The 17381-nt window shown below is 40.3% G+C and overlaps 1 protein-coding gene across 2 annotated transcripts in view; it reads left to right on the plus strand.

Moving 5' to 3' along the window:
• ATP6V0D2 (ATPase H+ transporting V0 subunit d2) overlaps positions 1-11442 on the plus strand; it is a 59537-nt gene extending 48095 nt beyond the window's left edge. Inside the window, exon 8 of one of the 2 annotated variants that reach the window (XM_064480919.1) lies at positions 9684-11442. In XM_064480919.1, coding sequence (XP_064336989.1) covers positions 9684-9701 — 18 coding nt within the window. In that variant the 3' untranslated portion in view covers positions 9702-11442. Of the gene's footprint in view, positions 1-1608; positions 2378-9683 lie in introns of those variants that run through there. The other variant, XM_010979357.3, reaches the window with a different exon arrangement.
• The last annotated feature ends 5939 nt before the right edge of the window (positions 11443-17381 follow it).

Genomic DNA, 17381 nt, shown 5'->3' on the forward strand with positions numbered 1-17381 from the left:
TATGATATAAATGGAAATGCTCCTGGCTTATTCTTTTTCTCTTACTCTGGATATTAATTAATTAATTTTTTTTTTTTTTTTTACTTTGGGTTTTCTTTTTACAGTTGATCGGGCCAATTGATTAGTTACATTCATAGTTTGAATGGGTATCAGTATCCCTGCCTTGGAGAGTCAGGGCCGTGTGGTTCACATGTGATGGATTCTTGTGAGACTGTCTTATCCAGACAGACATGCACATAGTGAAACTCTGGAAATAATGCAGCTACTCCATCATTAACTAGTGAAACGGAGCTAAGATGTTCTCATGATCACATTTTGACATGTCCTCATGGTGCACACTATATTCATTGCATCCCAGTCTCTAATCCATCCCATCTTTAAGAATGACTTCTCTATGCTTAGAATATAACTCATGGGCACAATTATAACACTGAGGAATTATTTGTATGGAAATCCATCCAGTCTACATTATTTTCTTTCCCTAAAAAGGCAGAAGAATATTTAATCCATTTATAGCCTATTCCTGGGCCACTGAACTGTTCAACAAGAAGGATGGGTACCATTTTTAAGGTCCCCAAAACCTGGAGACTTTTTTTCTAGTGTATTCTATTCCTTTCCCTAAAACCGCCGGTCCTTCCATCTCTGTCTAACTGGAACTAACAGAGAACCCTGAAATTTACCCAAACTTGAGGGTTAGACTGGCTCTGGAAAGCAATGTGGGGGTCTTCCTGGAAGTCTCTTTCTAGACATTTTCCAACAGCTCTTTCAAAAGAAATGAAAACAATGCAAATTATCCTATGTAGTAAGGATGCTTTACAATTCCATGCTATTGCACTTCGGCTGCGAAGACAGCTGTTAAAGAAGCTGCCCTTGGGAGGAAAAATGCGAGTCTATTCCAGAGCAGGGAGCCTCTGCTTCCTAACTGCTTTGCTGAGGTTTTCAGAACTGTGTGAGGGACTCAGTTCCTCACCCTCTTTTTTCAAAATGGAAAAGAATAAGGGAATTGTTCCATTCTAGACTATACTCCAGTTAAAAAAAATTTTTTTAAACCATTCTGCCTTCTGTAGAAAAAACCAGCTCAACTGTATGTCAGGTCACTGCAGGGCATCCCAAGGGAACTTATAACATCACCTAATCCACATTCCAGAGGTCCATGACTTTGACCTGGAAGGGAGTTCAGTGGCCCCAAAACTGGTTTAAAATTTTAAAAGTTGAGGCCAAGGAAGACTACTTTACCTAGATGAGACAAGCCCACTAGCGAGAAACCAAACAAGTATTACTACAAAGTTAAACACACACACACACACACACACACACACAGCCCGAAGTCCTCCCAGGTTCTCTGTGCTAGCAGTGCTGCTAAGATTTGGAGCTTGTCTTGTGGTTTTACAAACTTCCCTTTTAAACTCCTGTTGTCTGCCTTGGCCTGCAGACAGCTCTCCCTTTAGATTTGCTACTGTTTTCCTCTGTTTGACCCGATTTGGACATTGTCTATTTAAATACAGATAAGCACCCCTTAAGCCCGAGTCAGTGTGTAGCTTAGTGTCATCTTGCTAATGCAGCGTGCTCCAGGGAAGTCGGGGGTCCATGTTTCCTTTCCTTCCTCAGGTGCAGATGAATGTGCTGGCGTTCAACAGGCAGTTCCACTACGGTGTGTTTTATGCGTACACAAAGCTGAAGGAGCAAGAAATGAGAAATGTCGTGTGGATAGCCGAATGCATTTCACAAAGACATCGAGCTAAAATTAACAGTTACATTCCAATCTTATAACCCAGTTCGGGGTGGGGGGGGGCTCCAATGCAGAAAGTCATAAATATTAAGAGGAAGTTACTGAGGGGAATAAAAGGAATTGCGTTATATGATCTAGATCACACCAAAGTAAGCCTCACTGCAGACCCCCCCAGAAACGCAGCAAACCGACCCCGAAACAGAGTGTTTCATTTTCCTCCAGGAGCCTTAAATCTTGTTTCCCCACTTATGTCTCATTCTTCACTGGGCCTTAGATATTCATTTTAATTAACCCTATGGTACTTCTCCTATTCTTGTTTTGTTCTTTTCAAAATCAAATGTAATAAAAATTTTACCCTTGCTTTCCCATGCTTCCCCACGGGCCCAAGTACTGAGCATCTGCTTTACTTTTTAATTGTGTTTCTTCCCTAGGTTAACAAAAACCCAAGGCTGTACATAGCCAACGGATTGCATATGGCAGAAAAATACCGTAATTCTTCTAATACACTTTGATCTGGTAGTCTTGGGAAAGCTCCACAATTCCAAATCATAGCCCCTAGACGAAAGTTGTGTTAGATTTGTTGTTAAGCCTACTACTTACAACTTATTTTCTCACAACTTTCTTTAAATAAAAGGTATACGTCTCTTTCTTCCAGTTTCTTCATACTTTTCCTGAGAAAACAGTGACCCCCACTAGTTGTATTTTATTCATTCAGAAGCATAAACTGCAGAGACAGTTTGCAGGATATGGATTCTCTGTAAAACCTCAGTACAACTGATGCATAAGGCTCCCTAGACAAAGAAAAGGCAACAAACACCACTCAAATGCTTTCTTTAAAAATAAAGAATTCCTAAGTAGAAAATCTGTATTTGCTATTTTTAAAAATTCAACATATATACATACCTGAAAGTTCTTTAAGTGAGAATATTTACAGAGAATATGCATAAACTGGTATCAAGAATTAGACACGTAGACCAAGAAGTAAACCAATTCTTCTGCAAAAGTTCAACTTTTTTGGTAGAATATTTTCACAATTTTAGGGATAGGAATTTTTAAGCATAAGGTGGAACAAGGGCTCATAGGGCCAGAAGGAGAGCCAAGCGCCCAGCCTCTCACCAGTGCAAGAGGCCCAGGCCACACCCTAATTCTGACAGCATCAAGGCAGGTGCCCTGTGCAGGGCCCCAGCGCAGATCGTTCAGCTGGACCCAAAGAGCTTGCTCCCCATGTGCAGCCTCTGGTCCGGGAAGCACCCTCCCCGACTTGCCCCTGCAGGCAGCTGCTGTCTGCCACTCTTTTTGAGTCCTGGATGCCAGGAGACACCAATATTGTACATTTTTCACCTATGGTGTCTGCTGTACGGGAAGGTGAGGTAAGGCTCTGGGCTTCTTTAAAGGTTGACATCAAAGATGCTGATAGGAAAGAGGCAATGTTACCAAGTCTAAACTCATTCTGCTTACTGCACAAGAGACCAATAAATTGGGAGACGAGGTGTTGGGACAAGAAATAACAACTTTATCCAGCAGACCGAGAAGATGACAGATTAATATCCTGGAGAACCATCTTCCCCATGTCAGAATTCAGGCACCTTTTATATTAAAAAGGGGAAGGGGTGGGGCTGGTTGTTGCAAACTTCTTGGTGTCAGAATCCTTTGTTCTTGCAGCTGTCCATGAAGGTCAGGTCATGGTGTCCCTGTAAACAAGACAAGTGTTATTTTCCATTCTGCAACTTTTAATCTTTATATGAATAGGAAAGTATTCTACCCTTAAAGGTCAGAGCCTTGAGAATGGGCTAGCCTGTCTATTTCAGGCTACAGGCAATATTCTTTTACAAAAGGTGCAGAACCAGCATGACTGAGCCCAAGAAACAGGGCACAGGGTTAGAGCCAAAGGAACAGATCAAACATGGAGTCAGATTTGTTCTTGCCTATTACAGCCACTTAGAGAAAGTTGATGGTTCTCAGACCAAGCCCCTTCCCACCCACCTCTGCATGATATGGGCGGGGGCCCTTCACGGCCACATTTCTCTTTCCCTCCATATAAGTAACGAAGATGTCAACCCCCACACCCCTTCCCTAGCCACCGAGTCTAATCATTGTGTGACTAGAGAGGAATTTCCTGTACCCTCAAGAGATAAATAAAAAGTACCCCTCTCAGAGAAGAGGATGCACACCCTGCAATGTGAAGAACCTGCCTCGAACTTACAGCTTATAAGGGTTGCTGGGATCAGACTTCTGTGTCATACCTCAGGGGACTGTTCCCCACTGGAGAAGATGGACCTTTGAAAAACATTTCCTATTTGAGAAAATGAGGCCAACAAATCAAGAGTACAGAGCAACAAAGAAAACAATGCGTTTCTTTTTCTAAGTGATTGAAGCTGAGGCTTCTCACCACCCATTTCCCACCCTCTTCCCAAGAGTATTCCGTCAGTCTCTCAGACTCCCACCTCTCCAGCCTGCTGCCATGCGGACTTCTAGCCACTCCCATCCCTTTGTCATCCCTGCTCCCTTCAGCATTGTTCTCAGAGGTTCCAGAGTCCTTTATCAGTTATCCTAGGCAAGAACCCGTTAGACCTCGAAGGTTTTGCAGTCAGGAGAATTAGCGGTGCTCTAGGGGAGTCAAAAGTAGCAACTGCATGTCTCATGATATTTGGAGACCATAGAAGATGTGCGGTCCTTTTTATTTGTTACAATGCTTTAGGGATGCTGAGAGCAAATGGAAACAACCCTTCTGAGTCTGGGTGAGTTGGACCAAGGCTAACTATTGCTCCACAGTGGAGGATTTCAGCTAACCGTTTCCCCCCAGCATGGCAGCAATATAATAAGACACTGAGAAAGTTAAGTAAGTCTTTGTAGAGTGAAGAAATGTGATAGAAAGGAACAAACCTGACTCCATATTATATCTGTTCCTTTGGCTTTAACCCTGTGCCCTGTTTTCTAGGCTCAGTCTTGCAAGCACTGCACTCAGGTAAAGAGAACATAGTTGCAAAATAGAGAATAACATTTGTTATTCGTTGTTGGAGGTTTTGCAGGAGCACCACGAGCTGACCCACATGGAGGGCTGCAGGAACAAAGAATTCCTGCACCAAGAAGTTTGTAACAACCAATCACATCCCCTCCCCCACCTTTATTTTGTATAAAAGGAGTAGATATTCTGACTGGGGGAGGATGGTTCTCCAAGACATTAATCTGCCGGCCTCCTGGTCTGCCAGCTTTCACAAACATCACTATTGCTTGCCCCAACACCACGTCTCCAGATGTACTGGCCTGTTGTGCGGAGAGCAGAGCAAGTCTGGACTCAATAACAGAAAGACTTGGTGACGATCGGATTGGAGGGGCTTCGGTGGTAGTAATTTTTAAGTCTGCCACTTTAAAAAAAATGCTGTTAATAACGTCAGCTCTCACAGACAAGACGTAGCTATGAGAAGATTACAATTGCAATTTCACCCTGTTTTGTCTTAGTTTCAGCAGCAGACAAAATTCTCCATATTGTTTGATTCATTTCGGTCATTTTGAGTCATTTTTTCTTCCCTTTAGCAAATGGCAGCATTAATACTAACGTGTATGGAATAGAATTACTGAGAAATATATGTGACAATATCAGAGCATATCATTCTTAGTGATTTCCCCCCTTATGTCTCACAAGAGCTGATGCCAGGAGTTCGGATGTCATTTTGGATTGCCACAGAGTCGTAAAACGTATGAGCTTTATAAATATGAAAATAGGATGCAGGAACCATCAAAAGAGCCAAACCACCTGCCCTAAGCAATTTCCCAGCCTCTTTTTCCTCTTTTACATCTTCATTATTCCGTCTGGCTGCCCATCAATTACCTTTCCGCTCTCCTGCTTTCTCCTCGGTCACCTTGTGTGGCAGTTTTCAGTTTCCACCACCAACTGACGGCTTGATCACTAATTGAAATCCAGCTGGTCAGAGCACTGCTCAACATGGACAACATCTGGCGGCTTATGCAAGGGAAGGCAAGGTGGAATTCTCTTTGGAAAGAAAAGAGAATAAGTTAAGAAGATGCACACAGAGACTAGGGTCGATTGATATATTAGAAAGGAATTGTCCCCTGAGGATTATCACTTGACCTGATCTACAAAATGCCATTTAAAAGCCAGGATCATTGACAAGCTGTAAACATATATCAGTAGCTCTGTGACAATTGCAGACTTCTGGTATTGTAACCAAGCAGGACCCTGTTGTCATCGGTGACCATATGGTATCTGTAACTGCTTAACTCTATAATAATTTAAAGGGTTTTTTTCCTGTTTTTGCTCACCAGGACTAGACTGGAAGTGGGGGGGGGGGACTTGGGTGATCTGCCCATCCCCCTCGTTTTGCTCCCAACACCTCAGAGACAGCAGTTGGGTGCTTTGTGCATCTTGTTGTTCACAACTCACCCCAACTGTGCAGTTACTTTTAGCCCCTTATGGTTTCTCTGTGTTCTGTTGTCCCTGTCCGTGAAAACTCTGCAGTAAGAGGGTTCAGGCCTCAGCCTGCCTAATACATCAGACACATGTATCAACCTGACTTGAAACTGTACAAGTTTTTCTCTAGAGCACTTTTCCACAGACCCCGTTCCTAAGCACCTCTGTCTAGGCACAAGGATGCTAGAAGCGTTCCAAAGTCCGAGGTGAATATCATACCCAGCAGAATAAGGACTGCTGCATCTACCAAAATAAAGACAACTTTGCAACACATTGTTACCCTGTATGTGATCTCTGTGGAAACCAGTGCCACCCCTTGAACTCTTACTGTAAAACCCCCCTGCCTTCTCTCCCCAGCAGGCTCACCGTCTTAAAGGCATTAGCTTAATGTGACCTCCTTTGCCTGGCAAAGAAATAGAGCTGCCTCTTCTACTTCATCCAAAACTCTGTCCTCGAGTCTCAGTTCGGTAAACGGGGTGCAGAGGCCAAGCTTCGGCAACAGTATCCCTGGGAATGGTGTTAACGTTCCAGCCAGTGTGGTTCTCAATGTTGGAAACAAGTTTTAAAAATAAATCAATAAATAAATGAGAAAGTGTTAGGTCTCCACTTCAGGTAGCAAGGACTAGGCTCCCAGTCAACAGAGTCGGCTGTCACGAGGACTAGCCGCTGTGGTTTAACGTGTCTGCACATTCTCTGAAACTCCTCCCACCAGGAGATGGGGTCTTTGTCCCATCTCTTTAAATGTGAACTGATTGGCCTTAGGGACTTACTCATAATCAACAAAATCCAGAAAAGCAGTGCTGTATGAGTTCCAAGACAATGCAGCTTCCTTTGCTTACTGGATTCTGAAGTCCCGAACTACTGTGTAGGTAGTCCAGCTTCCCTGAGCCTCCCCCACTGGGAGGAAGTCAAGCCACATAAAGGGGCCAAGTATAGACACTCACACGACATGGAAAGACGAAGTTATGTGACAGTCCCAGTTGAGCTCCAACCAAGAGCATCAATTAGCAGCCATGTGGGGGAGCCATCTTGGAAGTCTGGCCAAGTCAAGCCTTCAGATACTAAGGCCCAAGCCAAATACTGCAGGTCAGATTCCAGGCAAGAGCTACCTCGGCAAGTCCTTCCTACTGACCCACGGAATCCTTGAGCATAAATAAAAGGGTTGTTGTTTCGAACCACTATGTCTGGAGTGCTTCTATGCAATAATACAAATGGAACAATGGTGCTTGGTAGTCATCCAGTGAATGTGCCCGACAGGTTTTTGTGGCCTGTCTAAGGCATCCGCTCTCCAATCACCTTTGCAGGTGGTCAGGGCAGGTACGGTTTTCTGCACATATCACCTAGAAGTAAGTCTCAGCTCTGAGCTGGAGGGACTACCTCTATGCTATTTGAAGATCCCCAGAGCCAGATATGAACAAGCAACTTCAGGTGACAATGTAGCATCTTGCTTTCCAATAATATCTGGCAGCACCAGATTTACTGACACTGAGTCTAGCTCTCCAGAGGTGAAAATCCTTACTACCTTTGTCATTTTTTGAACAAACAGCAATTTTAGATTTTAAATAATTTATACATTTTCAGATGCTTCTTTTGTAGGTCTTTTAAAATTAAAGCAGTTCATTCTCTGTTCAACTGTTAATGTGGAGATTAGTAATCTGCATAATATGGAATGCATATTTCATTGTATAAGATGTTCATTGTTTTTACATTTTTGGCTTGTTTCAGTTTGGGTTTATCTGTTTATTCATTTTGAATTGAAATATAATTAATTTACAATGTTGTGTTAGTTTCATTTGTACAGCAATGTGACTCAGTTTTACATATATATGTATCTATTCTTTTTCAGATTCTTTTCCCTTATAGGTTATTACAAGATATTGAATATAGTTGTCTATGCTCTACAGTAAAGCCTTGTTGTTTATCTATTTTATATATAGTAGTGTGTATCTGTTAACGAATTCCTAATTTATCTGCCCCTTCCCCTTTCCTCCTTTGGTAGCAAGAGTTGGTTTTCTATGTCTGTGAGTCTATTTCTGTTTTGTAAATAAGTTCCTTTGTATCATTTTTTGTTAAGACTCCATATATAAGTGATATATGCTATTTGTCTTTCTCTGTTTGACTGACTTCAGTTAGTATGATAAACTCTCTAGTTTGCATTTAAATACAAGAGTGAAATACTAATATATTACAGTTCATTTCTGCCACATCAAGAATTTTTTTACTTAAAAGATTTTTAATTTTTTCAACTTTTTTGAGGTATAATTGACAAATAAATTTGTAAGATATTTAAGGTGTATAATATGATGATTTAATATAAATATATATTGTGAAAGAATTCCCCCATCAAGTTGAAAACTTTCTTCTTGTGAGTGTGGAAACTTTCTAATCTCTCGGCAAATTTCATTTATACAACACAGTGTTGTCAACTATAGTCACCACGTAATACATCAGATTCTAAGAAATTATTTATCTTATAACTGAACGTTTGTACCCTTTTACCAACCTCTCCCTATTTGTACCACTCCCTGCCCCTGACAATCACTTTTCTACCCTCTGTTTCTACAAGATTTAACATTTTTTTTTAGATTCTAAATGTAAGTGGAAATTAAAAGGAAATACATAGGTAAGATTTTAGTAATCTTCATGATTAGATATTTTTTAAAATTCAATAATGTATGAGATGTGTGGAGGCATGGCAGAGGGCGTGATCGTCAATCCCAGCTCCCACTGTCCAGATCACATGGTTGTGTTCAAGGATTCACCCTGGTAGTGTACTTAGTGGTTTATATTGAACAATAGAAAGGCTTTTCAGTAGGAAGATCAGAGGAAATTTATGCAAGATCCACATAATACAAATAAGTAAACATAAATCATATCATAGAGGATTAACACTTCACACTTCAGCTGCGCCCTGTGCTGGATGTAATTCTGTGAAAAACCAACATTATCTGAGCCATTGAATTTAACATAAGTCATTAACAGTGGCTTTAATCATTCAGATTCAAATAACCCTTTAAGAATCTGATAAGCAGTATGGACACCTTCCTTTAGAATAATAGACATTATACACTCACCTAAAATTTGCATACTGTTTGAAAAGACCATAGACCCTCTAAAATCCATTATGAGCAACCTAGAGGTCTACAGACTTCAGATTAGAAACCTCCACTACATAGGCTGAGGAATGAAAGATGACAGATTAGAAAGCAATAGACTAGTGGGGAGGGTATAGCTTAAGTGTAGAGCGCATGCTTAGCATGCACAAGGCCCTGGGTTCAATCCCCAGTACTTTCTCTAAAAATAAATACATAAATAAATAAGTAACCTAATTACCTCCCTCCCAAAATAAAATAAAATTTTAAAAAGATCAGATTCCTGGGCCCAGACCAGATTCTCAGAATCAGAATCTCTGCGAATCTAATTAAAAGAAAAAAAAAAAAAAAGACAGAAAGTAATAGACTGGAAAGGATTTTAATTTGATGAGTAGAATCTGGGTACTCATACATCCTTTTCATCTCTTACAAGGGCGTCCTGTTGAGCTGAGCAAGTGACTTTGGGATGGAAGCTGGTGTTTTGGTGGAAGGGGCTCCCCACCTGGCCAGCAAGTTCAGTCACATCAATCATGGAGATGCTGGAGGGACGGAAGTCACAATCAGTTTGCTCTCATACTAAATTGAAGTTATAATCCAAAACATCTAATGCTACATCTTAAAACTATTGATGTACATAGCCATCAAATGCATTAAAAAATGCTACTAGTTTTTTGCAAGAAAAGGAGGTGAAAACTGTATAGATTGGTTGAAAATAATTGCTGACCTATAAATACACTCAACTGATCTTTGAGAAAAGAGCAAACGTAATAAAATGGAGCAAAGATAGTCTCTTCAACCAGTGGTGCTGGAACAACTGGACATCCACATGCCAAAAATGGCTCTAGACATAGGCCTTACACCGTTCACAAAAATTAACTCAAAATGGATCATGGACCAAGATGTAAATCACAGAACTGTAAAGCCTGTAGAAGACAGCTTAGGAGAAAACCTGGATGACCTTGGGTACGGTGATGCCTTTTTTTGAGAAAACACTAGAGACACAATCTATGAAATTTCTTATCTAATTGATTACCTGGGCTTCATTAAAATTCAACTTTTCTTCTCTTCAAAAGACAACATCAAGAGAATTACAGGACAAATGATGGGCTAGGATAAAACATTTGCAAAGACATATCTGATAAAGGACTGTTAGCAAAACATACAAAGAACTCTTCAAACTCAACAATAAGAAAATAAACAACCCAATTGAAAAAGACCTTAACAGAAGCTTCACCAAGAAAGATATACAGATGGCAAATAAGCATATGAAAAGATGTTCCACATCATATGTCATCAGGGAAATGCAAATTAAAACAACAGTGAGATACCATTCCACACTTACTAGAATAGCCAAAATCCGGAACATGGACACCAAATGCTGGCGAGGATGTGGAGCGACATGACTCTCATTCGTTGCTGGTGGGAACACGAAACGTTGCAGCCACTGGGGAAGGTAGTTCGGCAGTTTCTTACACGACTAAACATACTCTTACCATACAACCCAGCAATCCTCCTCCTCGGTATTTTCCCAAAGGAGCTGAAAATTTATGCCTGATGTAAGCCAAATTTTGTAGCAGCTTTATTCAAAATTGCCAAAACTTAGAAGCAACCAAGATGCCCTTCAGTAGGTCAACAGACCAATGGCGATACATCCAGACAATGGAATATTATTCAGCACTACTAAGTCATGAAAAGACATGGAGGAACCTTCAAAGCATGTTATTAAGTGACACAAGCCAATCTGAAAAGGCTGCAAACTGTATGATCCCAACTAGATGACATTCTGGAAAAAGCAAAATTATGGAAACAATGAAAAGATTAGTAGTTGTCAGGGGTGGTAGAGGGGGAGACGAATGGGCAGAGCACAGAGGATTTTTAGGTCAGTGAAAATACTCTGTATGATATTGTAATGATGGAGGTACGTCATTATACATTTATCTAAACCCATACAACGTACAACACCAAGAGTGAACCCTGAGGTAAATGATGGAGTAATTAGGATGTGTTAATATAGGCTCTCCCTTGGTACAAATGTACTGTTCTGGTGAGTGATGTTGATATGGGGAGACTGTGTGTGGGGTGGGTAATATAGGGAAAATCTCTGTACCTACCTCCCTCTCAGTTTTGTTGCAACCCTAAAACTGCTTTAAAAAAAAGTCTTAAAAACATAAATAAATGCTGACCAGCTGCTATTCCCTGAGGCTTACCTTCGGGATTGAATGATCAAATGGGAAAAACTACTTTTAAGGCTCCACCTTCGGTGAAACAGAAGAAAACTACGCTCTCACATTCCCTCATGGCGCCTGGAAATGAATCATTTCTACCTGCTTTTATTTATATAAAAGTCATCTTTTATTGCTTAAAGCTGAGTGAAAAGCTAAGGGGAAAAGCAGGGCAGATGCATAAACTCCTTAGTAAATGTTATAAATCTAGGAAGAGCAGGTGGAAATTTAAATCGGTATATTTCCTAGAAGGAAATGTACGTCTTTACATTCAGGAAGTAGCCCGTGCTGTCCTGGGCTGATGAGGCCATTTTCAGGCAAGACTGCAGAGTGAGTGATTGTGCATATAAATCAAAAACAGCTGGACACACAGCTAGCCAGCCCCCTCCCGGAGCCACATGGGGAGCATCAGTTGACGTAAGACAGGAGCAGTTTTAAAATGGGGGGGAGCAGCAACAAGAACAGAAGGGATGCTGCTGGAAAAATACAGCAGAAATCAGCAGTCAACAGAGAAAATGACTTTTTTCAAAATTAGCTCTGGATTGAAGCCAGGAGAATAGCCTGCTTCAGCAGACAACTTACCTGAGGAAAATAAGCAAAAGCAAATACCTTGTGAATGTTGAATGAATACTCTTTAAAAATAAATAAAAATACTCGTAGAAAGCATGTTCTTTTTAAGTCAAATTAACGCTTTAACCTTTTCCTTCTAAGTTCTTCTAAGTTTTTCCTCGTATATTTTCCCAGTAGTGTATACCCATTTGAGCACTAAATTTAATGAGGTAAGAATAGACTCAGAACAAGAATTTTAATACTGATTTCAAATGTGAGTCACAGGCACTAGGGAAGCAACAGGTTTTAACCTCTCAAAGACCAAGGTAAGGCAGTATGACTGCTTTTGCTCAACATCAAAGGACCCACCATGATAGTGTAGAACACATAAGTGTTCTACGTGTAGCTTAAGAAAGCTTAAGAAAGTTCATCTCAAAATCAATGAATGGTTAATGGAAAGAGATCCCCCACCTCTGGCATTCTATGAATGTGGTTGCAGGCACAAAGGAAAAGCTCCTTTTTCACTAACTGGAAACAATGAATGAGTCTGCCTGTTGTACAAAGCTGATGTAAATTGACAGTCTCCCTTTTCAAGCTTGTGAAGTGCTAACAACCCTGTTACACTAAGTTTTAGGGACCAAACGATGCTGCCAACTGATGTAAGCCAAAAGCCCGAATTTAAGAAAAGGGATTTTTAAGCATTAATTTAAAAAATAAAAAACTGATGGGGATATAAAAATCACACATGTTATTTTAAATGAGAATTTCTCAGCCAGTATGTCAAAGCACACAGTTGTGCCTCGCGTGGGTGCGGTGGGTAGGGAGATACTGATCCCTGCAGTCTTAGGGTGCCCACGGCCTCCGGGCTCCTCTGCCCCTCCGCAGGCTTCCCTGCTGACTTCACATGCCATGCAAATACTGTTGTTTATCTGCCCACAATGATGTGGAAAGTAAAGGAAGCACTGTTTTAATCAAGCAAGATAGCAGATGAGTAACCCGTAGGTCCTCTAGAGAAATACAAGCCAGACAAGCAGGGCCCATTTTTGTCTTTTATGATGCCCTCTATGAGCCTCAGAACATCTGGGCAGCACAGTTTGGTTTGTATGTGCCTGAGAGCTAGGCATTGTCCACAGTTTCTGGAGCTGAGTCTCTGTCTTACAGCACAAATTCAAAACTCGTATCAACACAGTATCTCTATAAATAAATTGACAAATGTGCATGATCCATTAATTTTTCTACTGTAAATCTATCTACTTTAATGGTCCTATCTTGATCTGACAATTTTAGTACATTAGGCTGAATGTTTCTGTTATATTGCCATCTAAGAAACACGTCTGTATTTCCTCACTATTGTTATCTACCCTAAAAAGACCAAGAAATAAGATGGATGATTTAAGCTAGATACTGAAATACTGGCATCAAATGGGTACTTAGAATTTCAGAACGATTTGAAAAGATACATGTACTCCAATGTTCATAGCAGCACTATATACAATATCTAAGACATGGAAGCAACCTAAATGTCCATCAACAGATGACTGGATAAAGACGTTGTGGTATATGTATACAATGGAATATTACTCGGTCATAAAAAAGAATAAAATAATGCCGTTTGCAGCAGCTTGGATGGACCTGGAGATTATCAAACTAAGTGAAGTAAGCCAGAAAGAGAAATAAAAATACCATATGATATCACTTATATGTGGAATCTTAAAACAAAAAGACAAAAATGAACTATTTACAAAACAGAAACAGACTCACAGATATAGAAAACAAACTTATGGTTACCAGGGGGGACAAGGAGGTGGGAAGGGATAAATTGGGAGTTTGGGATATGCAGATACTAACTACTATATATAAAATAGATAAACAACAAGTTTCTACTGTATAGCACAGGGAACTCTATTCAGTATCTTACAGTAACCTATAATGAAAAAGAATATGGAAAAAATGCATGTGTATGTATGACTGAAACATTAAGCTATACACCAGAAATTGACATAAAATTGTAAACTGACTATATTTCATTAAAAAAAGAATTTCAGAACTAGAATGGACACTAGTTTTCTAGATAAGGACACTACAGTCAGAAGAGCTAAGAGTAGAGGAGTCAAAACAAGGTCACTTCCATTACACACACACACACACACACACACACATATATATTCTAATTTCTTAGTGATGGTTTCACTTTTTAATGTTCTCTTTAAGTTATTACCTCCAGTTTAAGACTAAGGTCCTTTTCTGGTACAAATATATTCTGTGAAAAATGACAGAAATCCTATCACACTAGTTTAAAATACAAAAAGGAAACTTGCTATTTCACGTCTTTGGGAATTGGCAGAACTGATGACACTGGACCCAGGGCTTCAAAGGTTTCATCATTATAACAGTCTGTCTTCCTCATGTCGTGTCAGAGATGACCAGCAACAGCCCAGAGTCACATTCTACCAGCTACCCAGCCCAGCGGAGAGTGTCCTTCCTGTCCAATAATAACAAATGTTCTGGATTTGACAGCTACCGAACTGGCAAGGCATTTCATGCAAACCTTGGCAATTATAGTATTTCTTATTCTGCTAATACTTGAGAAATCAGGAAGAACTTCTAAAATATGTTAATTTACTCTTATAAATTATGGGAACAGTAGAAACATTACCTACTTTATTTAATCACTTAAATCATTTAATTACTGAAACACTGAGCCTTTACTGTGGACCAGCCCATACCATGCTCAGTGTAATTTTGAAAGTCATTTTGCCATTGTTCAATGCTGAGTGCCAAGCACATAAAGTTATTTGTAATGCTAGTTAGCACAGTTTTGTTTATTAAGGTTTTAAATTTAAAATGTGAATAATCAAGCTGTATCATGACATCTTAATCTCCCTCGCCAATCGTATACAATCCAGCAATAAATTTTCCCAGTTCTGCCAATAAAAATATTTTTTTAATCCACCACCTAAATCCAATCCTTCAGCATCTTTTGTGTAGATGAGGTTCATAAACCTCTCACTGGTCTCTAGTCTGTCATTATCCCTACTACAACTGAGAGCTTTTAAAGATCTAAGCCCTTTTCATCCATTTATTTTAAACTCTTCCATGGTTTCCCATTGCATTTGAAATAAAATCAAAACTTTACTATGACCTATAAGCCAGAAAGGATTTGCTATCTTTCCATTGTCTTCTCCCATTGGCTTTTTTCTGTCCACTACCCCCTTCTCACTGGCCTTTCAGATTCCCAATACCCTGCCAAACTTGTTCCCATTTGGGGTCCACCATGTTCTTCTCTCTACATACAATCTTTCCCCACTCGATTCTCACTAGGCTGACCCCTTTCCTTCAGGTGTTAACAAGATCACTTTGTCATGTTGCCCAACTCCAGTGGGCACCTCTCATATTTATGGAATTGAGCAAACCAACAGTACACAACAAGCATGCATGGTCAGCTTCTCAAAGACTTCCTCCAACCTTTCTTTGTTAATTTTTTATTGACATGTAGTTGATTTATAGTGTTAGTTGCAGGTGTGCAGCAAAGTGATTCAGTCATACATATACATACATATATATTTTCTTTTCAGATTCTTTTCCATTATATGTTATTACAAGAAATTGAATATAGTTCCTTGTGCTATACAGTAGGGTCTTGTTGTTTCTCTGTTTTATATATAGTAGCGTGTAGCTGTTAATCCCATACTTTTAATTTACCCCTCCCACCCTTTCCCCTGTGGTAACCATAGTTTGTTGTCTACGTCCATGAGTCTGTTTTTAGACGTCCTCCAATCTTAAGGAAGTATTGTCTCTCTCAAGGCATCCTGTTCTTTACCTCCTAGATTTTACCACAATTTGCAGCCATCAATGTATTTGTTTGTTTTGTAATGTTGGTCTTCCCCATCCAACTACGCTCTGTGAGAGTAGGAAATTTATTATTTTCATCATTGCTGTATACTCAATATTTGGCCGAGACCCTAGCATGTGGTGGCATTGAATAGATATTTGTTTAATGAATGAAGCAGCAAATTCTTCCACCTGCAAAATCCACAGGTTCAAATCACAGAACTGCTAAAAGATAAAGTGAAGTATATTAAGAATGTTCAGTTTGTTTAAGGAAAATCAATTCCAACTGGATTGCTCCCAACTGAAAGTAGTTAGAAATGCTCCATCGACAGGCGCTAAGGGACGGACTTTTATGGAGAAAAGGAAGAAGCAAAGCAAGGAAATTATTTGATTGTCTGCAGCTTAAGTGTCTGCCTTGTTTGGAAAAGCCTGGTTCGTTGTTTAGGGTGGGTTGCCCTTCAGTTTGACTTCCTAACCTTGAAGCATTTATAGGCCTCGGTTTTGGTTTGCTTACAAACACTGCTAAGGTATTAGAACCACTTCAGTCTAACAGCCTCCTTGTGTAATTAATTTCATAGAAGGGAAAGTCAAAACATAACTAGTTCAGGGATCCATACATTTCCCTTGGGTCACAGACATTGTCAGTGCCTGGGAAGATAGAAAAGCCAAAGCAACGGCATCTGAAAGCTTGCTACCACCTCACGCAGGGAAAACACAGAAACCTGCCCAAAGGTAGGGGCCCTGCTGGTTCCGCTGGATGGTACTGCGACCCTCGGCTCATGGCAGGCTTCCGACACATACTTGCTGAGCAAGGAAATCCGTATGTGGAACAAGCATTGCATCACCACCCACACCTGAGTTTGCAACAAAACGGAGAAACTGTGACCCAGGATCTGCACCCAGCACCCATCCCCATTCTTTGCCTGCAGTCACATTTGGCACAGCGCTCACAGTCAGAAGCCAAGCCAACGCAATCACACAAACACACTTCGGCCAAGAGCTGCTTAACTAAATGGAGCCTGCTTCCTGCGGTCTACAAACACAGGTGTCTACAAAAGACAGACTTGAAGGACAGGCAAGTTAACCAGAATTGCTCTATGATGTTCTCTGAATACCAAGATAAACCTGGGTAATGACTCTCAACCCAATTTGCCTGCCTGCTCAAACACATAACACCCGCCTTGCAGTTAACAGGCGTCTAAAACATATAAAGAACTGGTTATCTCCCTCCTTTATGGAGTGTATTAAAAGAGAAAAACCATGAGACTGAATTATCAAGCGAGGTTTACTCTGCCACGCACTGTTTGTTTATTCAACTAATTATGTTATCCTTCTCCTTCAAAGGGTTCAGGGCATGTAGATAAAAAAAATTAAAATTCACGGGTATATTAAGGGGGGAAAGATGAATGATATTTAGAAAAAGGAGAGGGATGGAAGTTATTTCAAACAACTGCAAAAGGCATTTAAGTTTAAATTGCAAAGTCCCCAACATTCCTGACACCAGTGTCTCTCCAGCCACCAGGCACCAA

The sequence above is a fragment of the Camelus dromedarius genome, chromosome 30 (genome assembly GCF_036321535.1).
Source record: "Camelus dromedarius isolate mCamDro1 chromosome 30, mCamDro1.pat, whole genome shotgun sequence".
Classification (NCBI taxonomy): Eukaryota; Metazoa; Chordata; class Mammalia; order Artiodactyla; family Camelidae; genus Camelus; species Camelus dromedarius.